This window comes from Tachypleus tridentatus, chromosome 13 (genome assembly GCF_004210375.1).
Source record: "Tachypleus tridentatus isolate NWPU-2018 chromosome 13, ASM421037v1, whole genome shotgun sequence".
Classification (NCBI taxonomy): Eukaryota; Metazoa; Arthropoda; class Merostomata; order Xiphosura; family Limulidae; genus Tachypleus; species Tachypleus tridentatus.
Window position 1 is genome coordinate 243,785,145 of NC_134837.1, and position 19,590 is coordinate 243,804,734.

The 19,590-nt window shown below is 32.6% G+C and overlaps 1 protein-coding gene across 1 annotated transcript in view; it reads left to right on the plus strand.

Moving 5' to 3' along the window:
- Positions 1–12,608: 12,608 nt before the first annotated feature.
- LOC143240509 (serine/threonine-protein kinase Chk1-like) overlaps positions 12,609–19,590 on the plus strand; it is a 47,470-nt gene continuing 40,488 nt past the window's right edge. The window contains 4 exon segments of the mRNA XM_076483042.1: positions 12,609–12,694; positions 13,133–13,235; positions 14,069–14,168; positions 14,563–14,686. Coding sequence (XP_076339157.1) covers positions 13,171–13,235; positions 14,069–14,168; positions 14,563–14,686 — 289 coding nt within the window. The 5' untranslated portion in view covers positions 12,609–12,694; positions 13,133–13,170.

Sequence of the window (19,590 nt, forward strand, 5' to 3'; positions counted from 1 at the left end):
GAGCTTTACTAGAATATATTATTAATGTGCTGCTAATAAAAAGAACCCCTAGTGCACCATGAAACTCAAATGGCCAGAATCCATTAGAAGCTGTACACTTATTTTACACTATATCTTGTTAGGTTAAACCATTTGTTTTTTTCACATGAAAATCACTAACATATCTTTAAAGAAAACTTACTCTATTAACAATGATAATGTTAGAAGCTGTGATATGAATATATTATGGATGTAACCCTTTCATAAATTGAAAGTCATATGTATTTTGATTCGAGCACATTCGGGTAAAAGGTTCAATAGTGGTTGACTTTGCTTTGATGTTCTACAGATTGTGACCAGTCATAAAGAATGCTAATTTCCATGCTAAACTGTCACACATGATCAGAGTTAGTACAAGTTTGGCTACTTTTGTATGTGGACAACACATCAGACAAGTTATTGATTTCTTTGTTATGAAATTTGGTGTGCTGAACATATTCTTAGTAGTATTCTTGTCAGAATCACATCAGTCTGTATAGTAGTATGCCTGTCAGAATCACATCAGCCATAATAGAATAAAGTTGTGTTTTCAACTTATTCTTTAGGATATATTAAAGCCATTTTTAAGAATAAACTACAGTTTGTCTCATTTTACATTGGATAGAATTATGTGACATTCTTCCTGTGTTCTAAAGTTGAAACTGAACTGATTTTTTCCCATGAGTGATTAACTTAGGTCCACTATATAACAGGAAATTCAAATTTGTGCCAAAAAAAAAAAAGACAATGGACACAAATGTAAGCAAACGATGAAAATAGGCCTTAGTTCCACCACAGAACAACTCTGGGTGTATTGTCAAAATTCAAACGACATTTGCCTTTACTTTAGAATATTAGTCTGTGGTCTTAAGTGTAGCGAAAATTTTAGTCATTCCAAAATTCCTATCTATCTGTTTGTCATTCTCAATCAAACTATATCTTACAGTTTGAGAAAGATCACATTATAGGTTTAAATTATAACTTCACACATTCTGAGGGTTCCTGTCCACATGATTGGTCATTCTCATTAGAAAATAAGGGGGGCTTATAACCTCTAAATATCATCTAGTCTATCAGAGAAACAAATTTCTATTTTTTTACACTAAGAACAGCTATCTTTCTCACAAGCAAATAAGGTGTTACCCTCTAGTGAATGACAAAGAACAACAGGTAGCTAAAGCAAAAGGAACTGAATGACTTTCTTGACCAATTTATTATGTTACAACCAGGCATACACCTGAATAAATGAAAAATGTTGAAAATTTTGTTATTAATACAAGGTGGTAGCAAATATGTGGTATAACACACTTTATTTTAGGCTGTTCCAGCTATACCTAATTTTAAAGTTTAAAACCAATTGCATTTATTTACCTACTGGTAAAAAATAGGTGTAACCTTCTCTCACTTCTGTAGAAATATTTGAATACTAATTCAGACAACACAATCCTTTAACAAATTTACACAACTCATCAGTAATAGTTACATTAGTAATACAATAATACAAACATAGTTAAATGACCCTTCAGAAAAAAACACACACCATAACTAAAAAAATACACCTTTTAACAGTGAATACAAATCAACCTTCTTTATAATGAAATTATTTTAATAAATGAAGAGAATAAAATAATACATCAAGTAATAATACTAAATACACAATACAAGGCAAATACCATTTAACACCAAATAAAATAAAATGTTTTAAAATTAGCAATATCAGATTACCCATTAGCAATGATAATTAATTTTATTCATTAAACAGTGAAGCCACAGCTATAAGAGAACTTACAAAAGGCAAAACAAATATGTGGAAGAGGATGCACATTTCATTTTCTCAAGAGAATATACTTCAACAAAGGTAAATATGGAATCAAAATTACTGCCTAATCTGAGGGTCGTGGGTTCAAATTCACGTCACACCAAACATACTCGCCCATTCAAATGTGGGGGTGTTATAATGTTATGGTCAATCCCACTATTCATTGGTAAAAGAGTAGCCCAAGAATTGGCAGTGGATGGTGATGACTAGCTGCTTTCCCTCTAATCTCACACTACTAAATTAGGAATGGTTAGCACAGATAGCCTTTGTGTAGCTTTGCAAAAAATTCAAAAAACAAATCAAAATTACTATATATCATTTATTATAAGGAACCATTTTTCACTTAATCTAATAAATTTTTGGAAAAACACAAGGAAAAAATTAAATATGCATAATAAAGCAAATAAAAATAACCTTGATGAGTGAAATCATGCATATTTCAAATACACTTAAACAATAAGCATATTATACACAAAGAAAGTATCCTTTACTAAATGAACTATTTCACATTATAATTACACTAAAAACAATAAAAGTTAAAAGTAACTTTTGCTTAATCGGACATAAAAGTACACAATAATGAAAAGAAATAACTAAAATAATGAAACCTTTACATCAAATCTTATTGCAAAGAAAAATGAATTACAAAAACATGCTAAACAAAACCATTCTTAAACTTTGAGAATGCTCAGAAAAGAAACTCTTTACAAACATAAAACATACAATGTAATAGAAACAGTCATAAAAGTCTTTTAGGTTTGTTTGTTTATAGTAAATCTACATGATGGACTATCTGTGTTCTGCCCAGTTTCTAGTGGTGTGAGTCCACAGACATACTGCTGTATCACTGGTGCCAACCATATTAATTTTATTTAAATATAAAATATGTTGAACTGCCTCTTTTCTGCTCAGAGTTATTTTCTTTTCAAAATAGTATAGGCTACCACTTTTAACTTATGCACAATGAGATTCAAAAATTTCTTTGGCTAATCTTACAAACCTCATGAAGTTTGTCTCAACTGTACTCAAAGACAGCTGGAACTCAACATTTTTCACTAGAATCCAAATGAACATTAATTAATCTGTAATCAACTGTAAAAACTATTTTAACCATGACAGTGCAATGGTTTCTAATTTGTATTGCTAGATGAAATCACATTGCAATCAATCACTTAGTGTGTCCTAATAAGTCTGCCTAATTAAATTACAAGCAATTTAAGTCATTTTAATTAATTTGTTTCTTGTAAAGCAAGTTAGCATGCAAAAAATTAGAAAATATTTAATAACATCATACAACTATTTATTTTCATCAAATTAAGAATGTGGTAGCTTGAGTTGTTAAAAATACCTTAATAGAAAGTGCTAGTTCAGTTTGTAAAGCATTCACTTACTGTATGAGAGGTTGCAGGACTGACTTCATTTGTGATGATGTGAAAATTTCATTTTCAACAATGCAGTTTTCCCATATTTTGGGCATGTTTGTTCCTTACTTCACATTAATTATGGTTTTAAGTTAAATCAAGTCATGTGCATAACTAGATATGAGTGGTATGCTGGCACTGCATGCATTTTCTACCTCCTCTTAACATAGAATTTTTAAAATGTTTGTTTAATTTTAGGTCTATATAGTTTCATATAACATTTGACTAATAAAGTCATTAACTTCATTTCATTAAAGTCACTTATATTTTGTTATTTCTTTGGAGATAACACAGTCTGCACATTTAAGATATCAGTATAAAACTACACCTTCTGCATGAACTTGAACAGCAGTATTTTTCTATGGAAGGTTGAATGATATCTTAAGGCAGCAATTTCCCTTATACTTGAATGAAAATGATTAATCACATGAATAAAGCTCTTAACTTTGTGTAAGTTCTGCATTGCTGGTTCAACTAATTAATATGAGATTTAGACAATTTGAAACATTATCTTGAGTTAGTTGGTCAGTTTGGAAAAAATTTTTTTTTTAGGAAATTTAGCCAACCTGACTTATTCTCAGCTCTAATAAAGGCATTTATTTGTCATCCTTAAAGTGGAGTACAAATGCAGTTGATTTGTTGTGTTATAAAAAAACTGTTTTTTACTGTATATTATACTTGCATCCAGAAAATTTATTTGTTATCACAGTTTCAGTTAGTTTTAGTGGAACTAAGTATTACTGCTCTGTATATTTTGTTAAACTTCCAGTATATATTAGGTCTAATCTACTTTTTTCGAGAAAATTAATTATCTTAAAAATACAACAGAACAGGAAAGAAGGCTTCTGCAATTAATATTACTACAGAGTTTTGTCATTATGGACCAGGGACTAAATACTTTTCAGAAGGTTGGAGTCCTTGAATATGCCAACAGCATCATACCCATGATTTCAGTGGCATCTCAGTTAGGTATTGTCTGAAATATATTTTACCCCAATATTCAAAGGTGTGACAAAAAGTCTAGATTGAATAATGAAGTGTTTCAAGCATGGAATTATAAATAAATACAAAATAAAACCCTTTCACATGGATTGTAAAAGAAATTAAACAAATCCTCTGATTGCATTTAAAAAAGAGTTGTCAAACAAGATAACATACCAAGCCAAAACATTTCCGTTTTACCGAATATCATTTTAATCTTTTACAGAAAAAATATTAAACTTTTCTTTTCATCTATAATAATATATACTGAAAAAGCTTTTTAACTTTAATTTCAGCCATGTGGAATATGTTAAAGAACATAAAAACGCCTGTTAACAACGAAAAATATAAAATGTTTTTTAGAAAGATAAGTACAGAGAAAAAAGCAATGTAAAAATACACTCTTATAGTTATGCAAATTAAAACCAAAATAAAATGAAGAGATATTCTGTACACTTTAATCCTGAATAAAAACTAAAACAAATGGAAAGGAAGCAGAATAACAACCCTTTAACAAATTACTTAGTCACTACCTCCAATGAAAGAAGACTTTTAAAGTGATAAATTAAAATACATGAAAAAATAAGAACCTCCATTAAAATAAAAATGAGGGCACCAATGAGATGCTTCAAAATATCAAAAGAAAACCTTATTGTGAAACAAAAATCAACTTTTTACCAAAATAGTAAAAAGAACAAAGAAACTAACTGTCAGGAAGATAAATGTGTGATTTTCTGTGTGCAACTGAATAGTGCAACTATAGAAAGAAGATGTTGCTCTGAATTAAAATCAAGGTACAAAGTGAGTTACAATGCTGTAAATCTTTATTACAAAATGCACACTCAACCTGAGATTGAGGTGTTTCTGCCATTCACCTCAATATGACCAATAGGTTTCTCAGAACCACCATAGCCTCCCTTTGATTATTTCTGGTTTACTTAAGGTTTTCTCAGTATGAGTAAGCCTTATCTGTAGGAACTGCACCTCCTTCACATAAAAGGGGTTACCTTTACCTCAGCCAATCTTCTTCTCAGTTGTACAGAGACCATGTTTCTGTTCAATTGGTGGTCATGTTCTGATAGTCCTTTCTATTGCTAGAATTTTGAGCATTCAATGGTATGTGATATCATCTTTGGTGGTTTGTTTGAGAGTTCTACCCTGCCACCCTCTAGAATGGGTCTCAGTGTCTTTTTATGGGTGGCCTTTCACTCAAGATGACTGTACAGATCATAGCTGAATGGCCAAGAGCCAATAACTAGGACATTGACGTAGGAGTTTCAGTATTGACAGTTGGATCTGGTCCAAGAATCATTTGAATTGTCAACATTTGTCCTGTAAACTGCTTCAATTCCTTTTTTTCTCAAGACTTGGGCATCCATTAAAATACACACAGTATCAGGAAACTCTTTTTGGCTTTTAAATGTATTTGATTCTTCTTTTATATCATCATCTTTCAGCTGAACAAAGCCTTGTTGTTCCTCAGGTTTCAGCTCTAACAGGAGTAGTATGAATGAAGGCTGATGTGTTGCTTGAAGGATAAGTCTTCCAGAGTCATTGTCATTACTTGATTCTTGATAACATGGGTAATCCTGCCTTCAAACTGGTTTTATCTCTACCATCAAAAGTAATAGTGCATCCTGTGATAACTGCAGAACTAACTTGACCACATATGTTGCAAGCCCTTGCAGTAAGCATTACATCCTCATCCATAGACTTGATCAGTGTATAATTCAAATATGCTAACCACTTCAACACAGTCTCATCCTTAGCCTATTACCACATAGACAGAGTTTGGTTACAGTAAAAAGAAATGGCACCTTCCACTCCTCCATTACACTTTCAGGGTATATTTGAATGCTTCAAAATTGCATTTTGTTATGAAACGTCATTGAAAATATTCAGTCAAATTGTTTGATTATTAAAATATTCCTGATTTATGTAACTGAAAATACTCCTGTAACAACCAAATAAAATACTGTGTACACCATGTGTATTTGCTACGACACAAAAACTATCATTTGAGAATTTAATGTAATAATGATAGTTTCACACCCTCATCATATTCCAATTCATCGAAATTAAAATATCTTTAAACTATACTTTTGGAAAACACCAGGTAAATCTATGTTATATAAACCCCAGGTAAAAGTTTTATTTATCTTGCCACAGTGTTACTGTTAGTCTTTGTGTTACTATTATCTCTTTCATGAAATAAACTTTTTATTTATTTCTCTTGCCACCTGCATGTAGTTGATCAAATCTGAGAATTTGGAAATGTACTGTAAAGTGTGAAGTATCTATATAAGACAGTGTTAGCAGTATATACACATAAAACTGCTAAACTTTGTAACAAACGTAAATAAAACTTCATTGTCTAGATACGTATCGTTTCGACTAGTATAATGAGATACACACCCTAGTTTTACCATTCTCTTTGTGTAGCCGCTTTCTTTGAATTATTTATGAAAGCATCTGTGTAATATTTTCAACATAATGCCACACACGTATGTTTTTGTTTTTGTTACATAAGTATAACGCCGTATACTTATGTCAACATCACACTTTGTCCAGTACGTTAACACTCCTACGAAAAGACGTTTCTAGTCCTGATTTCTCCAAGCCCGTTCCCCTGGCTGTGGTTTCGCTAGATAGTAGATAGGGACAGTGGGGATCTCGTTAATCCATTCATTAATGGATTTAAATGGCAATTTCATTTAAATACAAAATTATTAGCCTAATATTAATAACCTTTCAAGTTGCTCTGGGGCCTATTAGGCCCCACTTTTCGTAGGAGTGTTAATAGTTTATAAGTTTGCCTCAAGCTAAAGCTAAAACAAAGCTATTCTTCTTCATCAGGATTCGATCCATGTTTTGTACCAGGTACGGTCCTGTTCAGCGCAGACTTCCTCCTCTTTCCTCTCTGGAGTTGATAGGATGTTTGCACTGTTACTGAATCTCAGAAAATAATCCCGCATTAGCATAAACAAGTTTAATAATATTTGAATTACTTGTAGAAGCTAAGGTGAGTAGCGACAGTAGTGTTATATAGGAGTTGTCAAACTCAACTCATTCTTACTTTGTACTTCATGGAATAAATAACAACTGGTAAACTTCAAAGAAATCAAGACTTTCCAACTAAAAGTCTAATTACTATGAATAAAATTCGTGCTATTACTACTGTTCTCATAATCATACTCAGGGAAAGCTAGATTCCCTCAGCAATCATAGATCTGATGATTAATGAAATGTCTAACATGCTCTGAATAGTTCCCACCATTCGGCTAAGTTAGCATAAATATTTTCTTTACATTCTACCAGACCTTACTATATGATAGCTTAGAAAGTAAGAAGCACTACTTTCTCTCAGTCATTGATTGTTTAAACTAAATATTGTCTTAGATTTGGTGATTGACAGTTAGGCCCATCTATTGTCAATGACTCCTCATACTAGATTAATAAATTAGTATTTACAGCTTCTTCTTCGTAAGGCGAGTCAAGATGACTCAAAACAGCAGCTTCGGCCTCTCCTTGACTCACCAGTTTTTTTCCTAGAATTCTGGTCAAGCCAGTGTACCATAGGCTTATCTGCAAGTTATAGATTCAGCTTATTGACACATTCTTTATCTGAACTGTCATATACATCATGTTCACTGTACCTCACATATTAGAAAACAAACTTGTTTGAGTATTAGATGCAAACCAATTCAGCCGAATCTAAGTCAGTAGCTATTGTGCAGCTGGAATATATCACAGCCACACCCATTCGTTAGATTACAATGCCCGTTCTTTCATCCATCTTGATCTTATCATTGAACTTCTTTCCTCATCATATTGCTGTCCCAAGTTGCTGTCAGGCAAATCCATTTCGTTGACCATTATTTATTATTTATAAAAGTTTATACTTCAAACTTTTGAAGAGACTGGAAAATTTTTCTTCAAGATGAAGGATCCACAGGGAGCAACACTTCCTTTCAGAACTTAAACAGGTTCAGCGAAGAACCAGTTGATCTGTGTTCCATTACTATCATCACATATAACAAGTGTTTACTCCAGTCAGTTTTGTTTGAATTAATAAACTTGGTAAGTGTTCTACCAAGCCTTTAGACTGGGGATGATACAATAAAAGAAGAGTATTCACAATACCTTACATTATACAACTAAGCTGTTCAAGTCAACTTCTTGTTCCATGTATATAACTTTTAGTACTACAAATTGTACTATCCAGCACTTTGCGATCATATTTACAATGGTTTGTGCTAGTATTGACCAAAGACTGAGCTAATTTTGTGAAACAGTCAAGGACAACAAATACTTAATGATAGATATGAATAAAAACCATATAGCCCGAATGCTTTTGAAAGATGGACCTTTCTTCTTCATGGGCAAATTGGAAAATTTGGATTGAACTAGTAATATCCAGGTCTATCTTTTACTGAATAGTCTGATTGCATTTATTGCTGTAACCAAAGAAGGCTTACATTTTTCAAAAGCTGACAAAGGTTATGCTACCTTTGAGAAGATGATTATAAATCATTGGTAGCACTATGCAAGTCCAAAGTAACTGTTGATTTTTATGCTTCATCACGGTTCGAGGACAACCTCACATCATGGCTATATTAGACAGGGCCATTAAAATCTCTCTCTCTTCACAATATGACAAGTACACTTCTATGTGTACGATTAAATACTTTCTGGTTTCAAGTTTAAGCCTGTCATTTTTAAGTGACGAAATATAATGTTCAGGTTCTCAGTTGTAAACTGAATAGTGCAACCAAAAAACCAAACATGGTCGACAAAACAAGGTAGCTCTTCTATTGCAGTCCTTTGAGTTTACGTTTCATCACCTACTAAAGTATAGCTGTTTCATTACACATAATGTATTGCATTACAATAACTAATGTAGACTGCCTCTCACGATAAAAATAGTTTTAGTTATTTTTTGTAATGCAGCAAATTTAAAATTTCAAACAAAGTGGAACTTTCCAACATTTTCAAACATCTATCTGTCCATGAAAAAGGGAATATATCAATTCAACCTGCTGTGCTTACCCATCTAAAATCCACTCAGAATTATTTTATCATCTTTATTTTTAACAATTATTATTGGAAAGGACGGAAATCTTTCCTAAGGCTGGGTGACTCTGTGTTATAGTAGCTACAATAATTTAGAGCTTGTGTACTCCTTAGTAATCTAAGGAAACCAACATGGTGGTTGCTTTACTGGGAGTGTGTCGCCTGTATTTATATGGTGTTGAAATATCGTTATTCAACCCAATCAACCATATACACCTACAAACACCTACGTATATTCACCGAATAAAACACTGAGATACTTTTTGCTGATATGGATTTACATCATAAACATAATCGTCGACAAGTTATCAAATACAGTAGCTTTATATTTGCTTTCGACTGTGATCCGATAGCCACTACTCTATTATTACCACTAGCATCAGTTATCTTCACCCATTATATCCATGATCATTCCAATGTCCATCTGGATAACCCATCACCAGAAATTACCAATCAACACCCAGTCTTCATCCTTTGTTTGAGCAGATTACTACCGAAGCTAATGATGCCTGCTTTTTTGGACGGAAACAGTTCCTTTTATGCATGGTTTCCATAGCTGTGTTCTGTGGTTAAATCATACAAGGACTAATATATCAGTACCACGTAACACAGCTATGGAAACCATGCATAAAAGGAACTCCCTCCACAACATACATTCCTACAGTCCAGTGTTTCTGGGTTTGATCTGAGTAACATTAAATAGTTTTTACATAATACATCAGCTCATCCTTCGCACAGATAAAACTGTCTTTATTATAGTGAAGATTCAGTTTTTCTAAAGTCTAATTTTTCATCACTAGCATTTAGATAGTTTGAAATATCACAGTCTTTACAGTTTTCATAATTTATGTGTATTATGCCTTTTACACCATTACCGGCACGTACCATGCTCCATTCAGCTTGGAAAGAGCTGAATGATTACTAAAATCTTTGGTGCAGCTGCCTGTTGTGTTTCTCTAAGTTGGCTGCTAAACTTGTTTTTAACTGTATTAGTTTTTAGAGTATTTATCACAGCATTTACTGCTGGTTAGCGTCTCTTGAGCTACTGCTGCTGCTCATCCAGGGGTTAAACAGTGTTGAAGACTCGAGCATCCAAGTTCAGGACCAGGCATTGCATAATTTCTTTCTGGGTCCATCAATTCCAGGCTATGACCTGCTTAAAATGTTTTAGAAACTGGTTTAAATTCTCTCTTGTTGTCGCTATGAGTATTGAGGTGTGATCAATTTGGCCTCACTCAGAAGGCCCTTTGTACCTGGCCAAAGCTCTCCTCTCATTATCCCAATACATTTCAGGGAGAGATACCTCAATATTCTCAGATCTGGATGGAAGTCATTCAAAGGAATTTTTATCTCCCAATAAATAGATTCTCCTTAGTCCAGAGTCACAGAGCAGTAAAATGTTCGTACAACTCTGCACGACTCCAGATTTCACAATTTTTCATCAATATCAAAAGAATCCTTTCCATCCTGAAAGATACCTCACCACTATGAATCACAGTGTTAAAAATGAGTGCCCCTTTTTACACCTGTTAAAGAGACAAACCTGGATTGCAGAAATTATTTACCAGCCTACTAAATTATATCATTGGAAATATAGCATAACGTTTTCTATACGGGCTTTTCAGATGTAACACACTTTGTGACCGCAAAGTAGCCATCATAGTTTCCATAGTATATATTTTATTATAATGCTGTATCTTAACAAAATTTGGCAAATTTTTATGAATCAGTATTGCCTTTTGTATACAAAAATCATTTTTAACTAAATACTTTTACTAAAGATTTCTCCATAAATACATGGAATCGAGTGTTGACTACTCTGATTGTGAAGTGATTTGCATGATAAAATTAAAAAAAAAAAATTGTTTCATCTGAAAAATTATAAATTTCATTTCCTTAACATCTAAAGCCTTCTGAATGAATATGGAACATTTTCTCAACAATTATTTTATACTTTATTTTCTCTAACCTTATATGAATTTGGTCAAAAGGTACCTGAAAACACCTAACACAAGATATACTATAAACTGGTCGTGCAATGGCTAAATTTATAACCATTTCAGTCATTATACACGGACACCACCAACAACTAATATGCAAATACGCTTTCTTTATAAGTTTAATTAGTCAAAGTAAGTTGATATCCATCAGACAAAGAATAATCTTTATTCCACCATTATATCCTTCATGTGAAGAGCAGTTACTTATAAATGCAAATTAAAGAACATAAAAGCATTTTTGCTATTCAAGAAAACAAGAGAAAGATTGAGAAAAATATCATTAGTGTAAGTATGAGATTCGTTTCACACATTTTTGTGTGTGTTCATTCTAGTATTAGTGAGCTATAGGTTTGCAACCCATAAGTTAATACATCAGCCTAGAATTCTCATTTCTAGATTAATAATTCCAATAACAATTATTTTTACTTAGATACGCTGTAACATACATGAAATATTTGGATAAGTAATAGTAATTGCTTCCTTTTTGTTCATTTTTATCTTTAAAAGACCGTATATTTTATTCAATTGTCTCTTATGAGTTAAATTTTATTAAACAGTGGATGCAACTAATTGACCGCACAACATCTGATCAGCAGTTTTAAGTTATGAATAGTTATACTTGAACATAGGAGTCTCTTTTACCTAGCTATTGAGTCTATGTGTCACTCAATGTGACGATAAACTTAAAAAAATAGCAAATGCCTTATTCAATTTATGTAGGTTTAAAATAGGATTCTTTGTATGTTAATAGTTTTGCGCAAAGCCACATTTGTCTGTCTGTTGCGGAAAGCCAAGATTCCAATTTTAGTTTTGTAAATCCGTAAATTTATTCGCTGACCAAACAAGTCAAACGTTGCATGAAATAGACATAGCCTTTCAAGCTTGCAAGAAATTTGGGTAAATTAACTCTTTAAATGAAAGCTAGTTTTTATTTAAATGAGGTTAACTTGTTTATTACTATTTTATTTCATGTTTTAACAACGAATAGGTACAAATATATGACCATGTAAAAGTTGCATGAAAGAAAATATAATATTTGTGGGTGTTTTATCTTTATAAAGTTTAACCAGTGAGGTGGTTTTGTGAAAGTGAATGTAATGTATACGATGTTTTCCTGAGTTTTACTTTTGTAAAAAAAAATCTTTTATACTAATTACGTGTATATCGCCCTCTATAGAACAACTGGATATTTCTCTGGCGGGAATTAAAGTCGCATGTTTCAGTCAACGTGTTTCATAATTCTACTGATAGTGTTTGGTGACGTAATAATTTATCGTAATTTGGTATGTAACTTTATTAAAATTGAAGACAATTTCGAATGGAAATATGAGTTGTTTATTATTCTTTCTTATTTTACATGTCCAACATCACAGTTACTTAAAGTACTCGTTATTACTAATACAATGCCAGTGAATTTTATTGTTGATTATAAACTCTATAAATGTTTTGAATTTAAATTTAAATGTAAATAACCATTTTTAACCACCTGCCTCTCATGGCTCGAATAGAAGTCTTCGTATAATTGTATAATTTGAAGTATTACTATTAGCAGTATAGAATTGAAAATTTATAGTATAATGTGGCTTAACTGCATATTAATATATTATTAACATTTAACTTATTGTCGAGCAAATAAATAATTTTAATTTTATTAAAACTGTTTAATTATTATTTGGTTTATGAAAAGTAATGCAAGTTTGATTTGGTAGAGAATATTTCTGTCAATAGCAGTGGTACTTCACTTACTATTATTTATCTTCATACTAAATAGTGTTAAACTTTTCAAAACTGTTACACAATTTATTTTCATTTTTTAACAGATAAGACCATTGGACCAACTTGAGGTCCAGTGTTAAAGATGGTGAAAGAATTTGTAGAAGGCTGGGATCTGCTACATACACTAGGAGAAGGTGCCTATGGAGAGTAAGTTTTATGATAGAAATTGCATGTTTCAAAATTGGGAGTTGAATATTTGCATGTTATACTATGTGGTATCATCCTGAAACTGTATTATAGCAATGCAAACTGTTGTTGCATATATAAGAACCTTAAAAATATAACCTATCATCTATTCAGCACAGTTATAAGCTATTAAGTGAAAAAAAATAACTTTCATTTCATGTGGCTTATTTGCTTTGTAAATTTTAGTTTATAACATAATTTTTATACACATGACCAGGTGTGTTTAACATTATGTTGAAAATGAAATGTGGTTAAATAAATAAACATGATCTCAAATTTGAGTTAACAATTATAAAACAAGTATGATAGGTTGATACGTTATGATTTTCCTTAGGGAGGCATTGGTTACTTTAATAGAGTGCGTATTATAGCTTCTTAAGAATATTTACCAAAAATTTGTCCTCTAATTTATTTTGTCCAGTTCATATAAAAAAGAAATGAATACTAATAGTAGCAGTATTAGATATTAAAAATTATTTAAATGTTTGATTTATTTCTTTTTATTAAAAAGAACAATTATAACTGTTGGTTCAGCACACCTACCAAACTTTTATTCACTGTGTAATGATAGTGTATGGTATTTCTATTGTTGATTGTATTTTTAGTAGGGAGAAAATGTTTGAAGTTTAAAATTCAGATAAATGTGTGATTTTGTTACCTTCATATAATGTATATGGTTCTCATTAATTATAGTGATTATTCAAGATAATTTTAGTGCAGTGAAGAAAGAACATAAATATGTCATTAAAAGTCACAGTTTGTGTTAATATGGTGCCATTACACTTTTTATTTAGAGTAAAGCTACTAGTAAACCAAACAACAGGGGAAGCTGTAGCTGTTAAAGTTTTGAATCTTTTGAATAAGAAGGATGCTGCAGAATGTGTCAGAAAAGAGGTAAAGGTTTTTATTAGGAAGTCTTATACTGTTTTTTTTATCTAAATATTTATTCTACTGGACAAGGATTTTCTGTTCTATATATATATTTTTTTTACTGGAGCATTTCTACTCAGACTGAGTAGAAGCAATTAAAAGTGATTAGTATACCAGAAACAATACATATAAATGCAGGTATATATATTTGGGTTATGCATTCCAAAACAAAACGAACATGTAACTTTATTTCTTTTTGTATTTGTTAAAATGCAGAATCTGTACCCATAAGTTTTTTTTTCTTTTTTTAGATATATTGGGTCAAACAAAATTATTTTAATGTTGGACACACCTTTCAGTGCTAAACATTAATTTTTGATGTTTTTAGAAACTGAAATATGCTTCACTCTGTCTGTAGATTTGTATTCATCGCATGTTAAGTCATGAAAATATTATCAAATTCTTTGGGCAGCGAAGTGAAAGATCTTGTCAGTATATCTTCCTAGAATATGCTGCAGGAGGTGAACTCTTTGATAGAATAGGTAAGGCACAGAAAGTTGTAGTAAACTATTTGGTAGAATAGATAACACTAATGAACATGTGATAGAATAGGTAAAAATTATTCTCATTATTAGATATGTTTCATTTGTAACCATGTGAATTACTTGTGTGGGAAGAATAAAAATTACTCATGATTTAGCTTAAGTAATCTTTTAAAAATGCCCCTGACAGGATATTATTAATATGAAAGGTAAACAGACTGGAAATTGATCATTTGATGAAAAATTATCAAATACCTAAAAACTAACCTTCTTAAGTATTTTCCTTCAGTAGTAGTAGTCATGTAAAAGTATCATACCAAAATTATACAGTTTGCAATTAATTATTCTATTAAGAAATCTTTAAAAAAATGAATATAAACACTTGTATATTCATAAACACTTTGATAGCATTGTTTCTTCACAGTATTGGTCAGACGTATTAACTAAGTTTTTCATTAGCGTACAGTTGTGTGAACCTAAGTATTTTTTTAGGTAGAGTTGTTTTATTGGAATATTTCACGAAACTTCTTTTCAGTTGGCATTGATGACATACTGTTAAAGTGTGTGAAGTCAAAGGAACATAAAACTTTCATAGAATTCATTTTAATCTGTTATGTCCATGTAGAAAAATTAACTTCTGAATAAAGCAAGCTAACTACATTGGTCAGAACCGAAAATGTATTACTCCTATTGTATTTTATCTTTTGTTTTATTTCTGCCTTATAACATTAAATCAAATGCTGCCTGATGAGGTACCAATTGTATCACATCAGCCAATAAAATGTGATTTTGATATCATTATTAACCAATTACAATATCACACAGCCATACAAGACTACTTTACTGGTTTAATAATGATTACTGTTAAAACTGCTAAATAACTTCCTATCATCATATTACCAACAAGAAGAAATGTCATAAGGTCAATTTTTTTTTTTTCCTTTTCTGTGAAGAATATTTAATGGTTTTGATGTTTGCTTTGTGACAATATAATAGAGAGTATACAGGTTGATTGAAAAGCAGATAAAAAAAGCCATGATAGGATCTTGCTATTGTCCCCATTTTTCATTTATTATATTATCAGGAATAAATATCAATGTTTCATTGTACAAAATCTCAAAGAAAAAAAAAAAAACAACTAATAAAGAAGAACTTCCTGAAACAGACTTAAGAGGGAAACACTTGATTACCAGAAAGTTTAATGCAGCAATATTTGAAAAGTTATTAAAATAAGTAGAATTATTTATACAGATGTTACATTTAGTTATTTGTTATTGTAGTCCCACTGTTTAAATGAAACTTAAGTTATCTGAGTCAGAAGTAGTTTATGCTGATGTGGTTCTTCTTTAGTAGAAACATATAACATGGATAATAAATTACATTAAATGTCAGTATTGTTGTTACAAGAAGTAAAACCTATAACTTGGTTATGAAACCTGGTGATTTAAATAAATATTTCTGATGTTTTATATTTTACTGTTTTACTATTAACTTAAGTAGAAAATTAACTTCTATCATGGGAGTCCTGTCCAAAAACAATTGCATCATTTTACCCATCATTCAGGACAAACAGTTGGCAAGGTTTATTGGTGGGCACTATCGTCTCATTGAGGCATATCTGTTTTAGTAGCAGAGAAGTTGATGCTGCTGGACTAGAATGGCCTCAATATTTTCTTGAGAGTAATAAAGAGAAGAGTGGTTTTCAGAGAAATGAAGCAAATAATGTTCTTTGGAAATTAGTAAATTATTAAAACAATGCTGTGAAGCCTTAAGAAAAGGAAAGAAGCATAATTGCATTAGATTGTTTGCCAAAACTTGCTTGGCTTTGCCTTACAGTTCGGTGAATGTTTAAAGTAACTAATTGTAAATACAACTGTGGTTAGATAGGAAAGGATGCCATTTGCTTAACAAAAGTTTAAGCTCTGCAAAACATCAGTAATTTTCTAATGAAGATAAAGTTTAGATGTGTTAAAGCTTATTCCAAGTGCAATATTTAATAGTGTTTTTCAGTGCAGGGACGAGTTGCTTCATATCATAGCCTGAGTAAAGGAGCTGGCAAGAATGAATTTTTATAATAAAAAAAACAGTGGAAATTGAAGGGAAAAAGTTAATTGACAAGATATAAATTTCCAATGGTTTGGTGAGGCTACTTTGTGAAAAACTACTTGAAGCTACTCAGTGAAAAGGATTTACAGTGGCATATATGATTTGAGAAGTTTTTTCTATTGACAAAACAACTTTGAGTTCTTAAAGGAACAAGAGAGTTTTTTGGGTACAAAAATGAAGAGTTGTCAGGCTATACTACTGAGAAAGAAAAGCAAACTGAAGTTTTCCATTGGCAAAAAACACTAATATGTTATGATAATATACTTTTGATATATATTCCACATGTATGTTTTTACACTTTTTTTGAAGATAAAACAAAAAGTTGCAAAAAACAAACCAACCATAAATAACTGTAACTTGTCAGGATTATTTTTAGTAGGTGCCTGTGATTTGTTTGTCATAAATTTCAACAATAAACAAACAGTACGCAGTCCACTTGTTTCAAAATAGTATATTAAAATAAGTCGGACATGTATACAAGTGATTGTTAAAGATAATTACCATAGTTATATCCAGAGCTTTAAATAATCTATTTTTGTCAAAGTCCACATACTGGTACAGTTACTTTTGGTCCTTGGTTTGGATTCCTGTATGTGGTGAGGGGACCTCCCAGGGAAGGTTCTGTTATTTCAATTTACTTCTTCTGAGATCTAAACATCCACCCACATGTTTGCCATGTTTGGAAATCCATCAAGGGGAGGAGATGATCCTGGTGGTTGAGGGGTCTAACCCTAACACACCACTTTGGCCTTGAATTCCTGCAGACGGGCAGCCTTGGGGTGGCTCCCTTTGGGTCAATCAGCTGGTTCACTTGAGCCAGGTTCAACCAAGTACCAGTGTTGGATGTTCTCAGCAGGCATTGTGGGCATTGTATCTGATGCTGGCGTTAGGGTATAGTGCTCATGAAATCCTGGTGTTGCTACAGTGTCCTTATTTGACGTTGTGGTGCGTCTCCTTGTTGGGCTCCATGGTGGGTGGGGTCAGTGGACACCAAAATTTCCTTTTTTTTATTAGGGATCCTCCAAATAAAAATAATGAAAAACACTCCATAGGTAAATGACCATGTCTTGAAGATTCTGAGCAGCAATCTTCAACATCTGTAACACTTGTTGTACCTCATTTTCTTATACTGCATTCTCTTTCAGACAAACCTTTGAGGCCAATGTCTCTCTTTTCATTCAGAAGGGACTAGAGGGGCTTGCTGGTTCTCCAGAGTTGGTAAAGAAGCTTCGATCTGATGACATATTTGTTGAAACATCTACATCTCAACAAAGTGAACTCCTCTTGCATTCAAAAGCAATTGGGGATATACCTATTGAGGTTACACCTCATGCTACTTTGAATTTGTCATGAGGAGTTTTTGTTGAGAGGGATTTGAAGAACATCCCAGAATCAAAAATTCTTGTTTGTTTCTCCACTCAGAGTTTCTGCAGTGAGGCGTATCTCCACTCGCAAAGATGGAATTACGATGTTGACCTGTAACCTCATTCTGGCATTTACATCACCACGTCCACCTGCCATTATCAAGGCAGGTTTTCTTAATTGCAGGGAAAGGCCATAGAATCCAAACTCTCTCTGATGTTTCCAGTGTCAGCAGTTTGGTCACTCAAAGACGCTATGTCATGGTTCCTTGACGAGTGCTCGTTGCTGTGGCAAGGACCACGATGCTTATGAGTGTGAAACAGACCCTCATTGCATCAGTTGCAATGGCTGTCATCTGTCCTACTTTTGTTCTTGCCCTAAATGGTTGGAAGAAAAAGAGGTGTAGTGTTTGAAAATGATTCATAACATTACTTATCCTGAGGCTTGAAAGTTGCAGTCCACCACTTTATCTTGGACGTATGCTGCTGTACTTCATTCCACTACTACAGTGGGAGTGCAGACAGATCTCTCTGTGCCTTCAAAAGAATCATTCTCAAAACAAATGAAAAGTCTTTTGACCTTCATGGATAAAAAGTTAATGAATCAACTTCAACACCCATCTCTGTCTCTTACGTACATTCCAACAAATCCAAAGGTCCACTTCGTTTGGTTTTGTGTACAGGTATTTCCTCAGATACATCTTCTTCTCCCACCCCAAGATGCAAAATGATTATTCATTCATGTTCTCAGTCACTGGAATCCTCTTCCAACAGCAAAGACCTGTCCAGTCAACCCAAGGCAGGATACATGGAGGTTGATAGACCTCCTTCGTACAAAGACAGTAAAGAAAACATATATGTGGCTGTAAACAGAAAGGTTTTCACCCAATTTGCTTACAGAAAAGTAAAAAATGGCCACCTTGATACAATGGAACTGTTGAGGTTTACGTTCTAATATGGATGACATCAAAACACTGATTGCTTCTCACCACACTATACGTCTTTCCTTACAGGAAGCATTTCTGAAACCTGCCCATACAGTCACCTTTTGGCAGTTTTCTTTGTACAGAAATGACAGGCTGTGTGATGGATGAGTGCATGGAGGGGTGGCACTGTTGGTTGATCAGCATGTGTCCACCCTGTCTTTGCCACTAGACACACCCTTGGAGGCCATAGCCATCCATGTTTTCTTGACTCATTGAACAGTTGCCGTCTCTCTTTTTAATCCTAGGGGACTTTAATGGACATCATTCCCTCTGGGGAAGTGCTGATATTGATAGGAGGGGCACTCTGTAAAGCGTACGCTTTCTGATCACAACCATTCTCTTTTCAATACTGGTTCTTCTACTTATTTTCATGCACCTAGTCAGTCCTTTACTGGTATTGATCTCTCAGTTTGCTCCCCTTTGCTATTCTTTCATTTTTCACGGAGGGTTG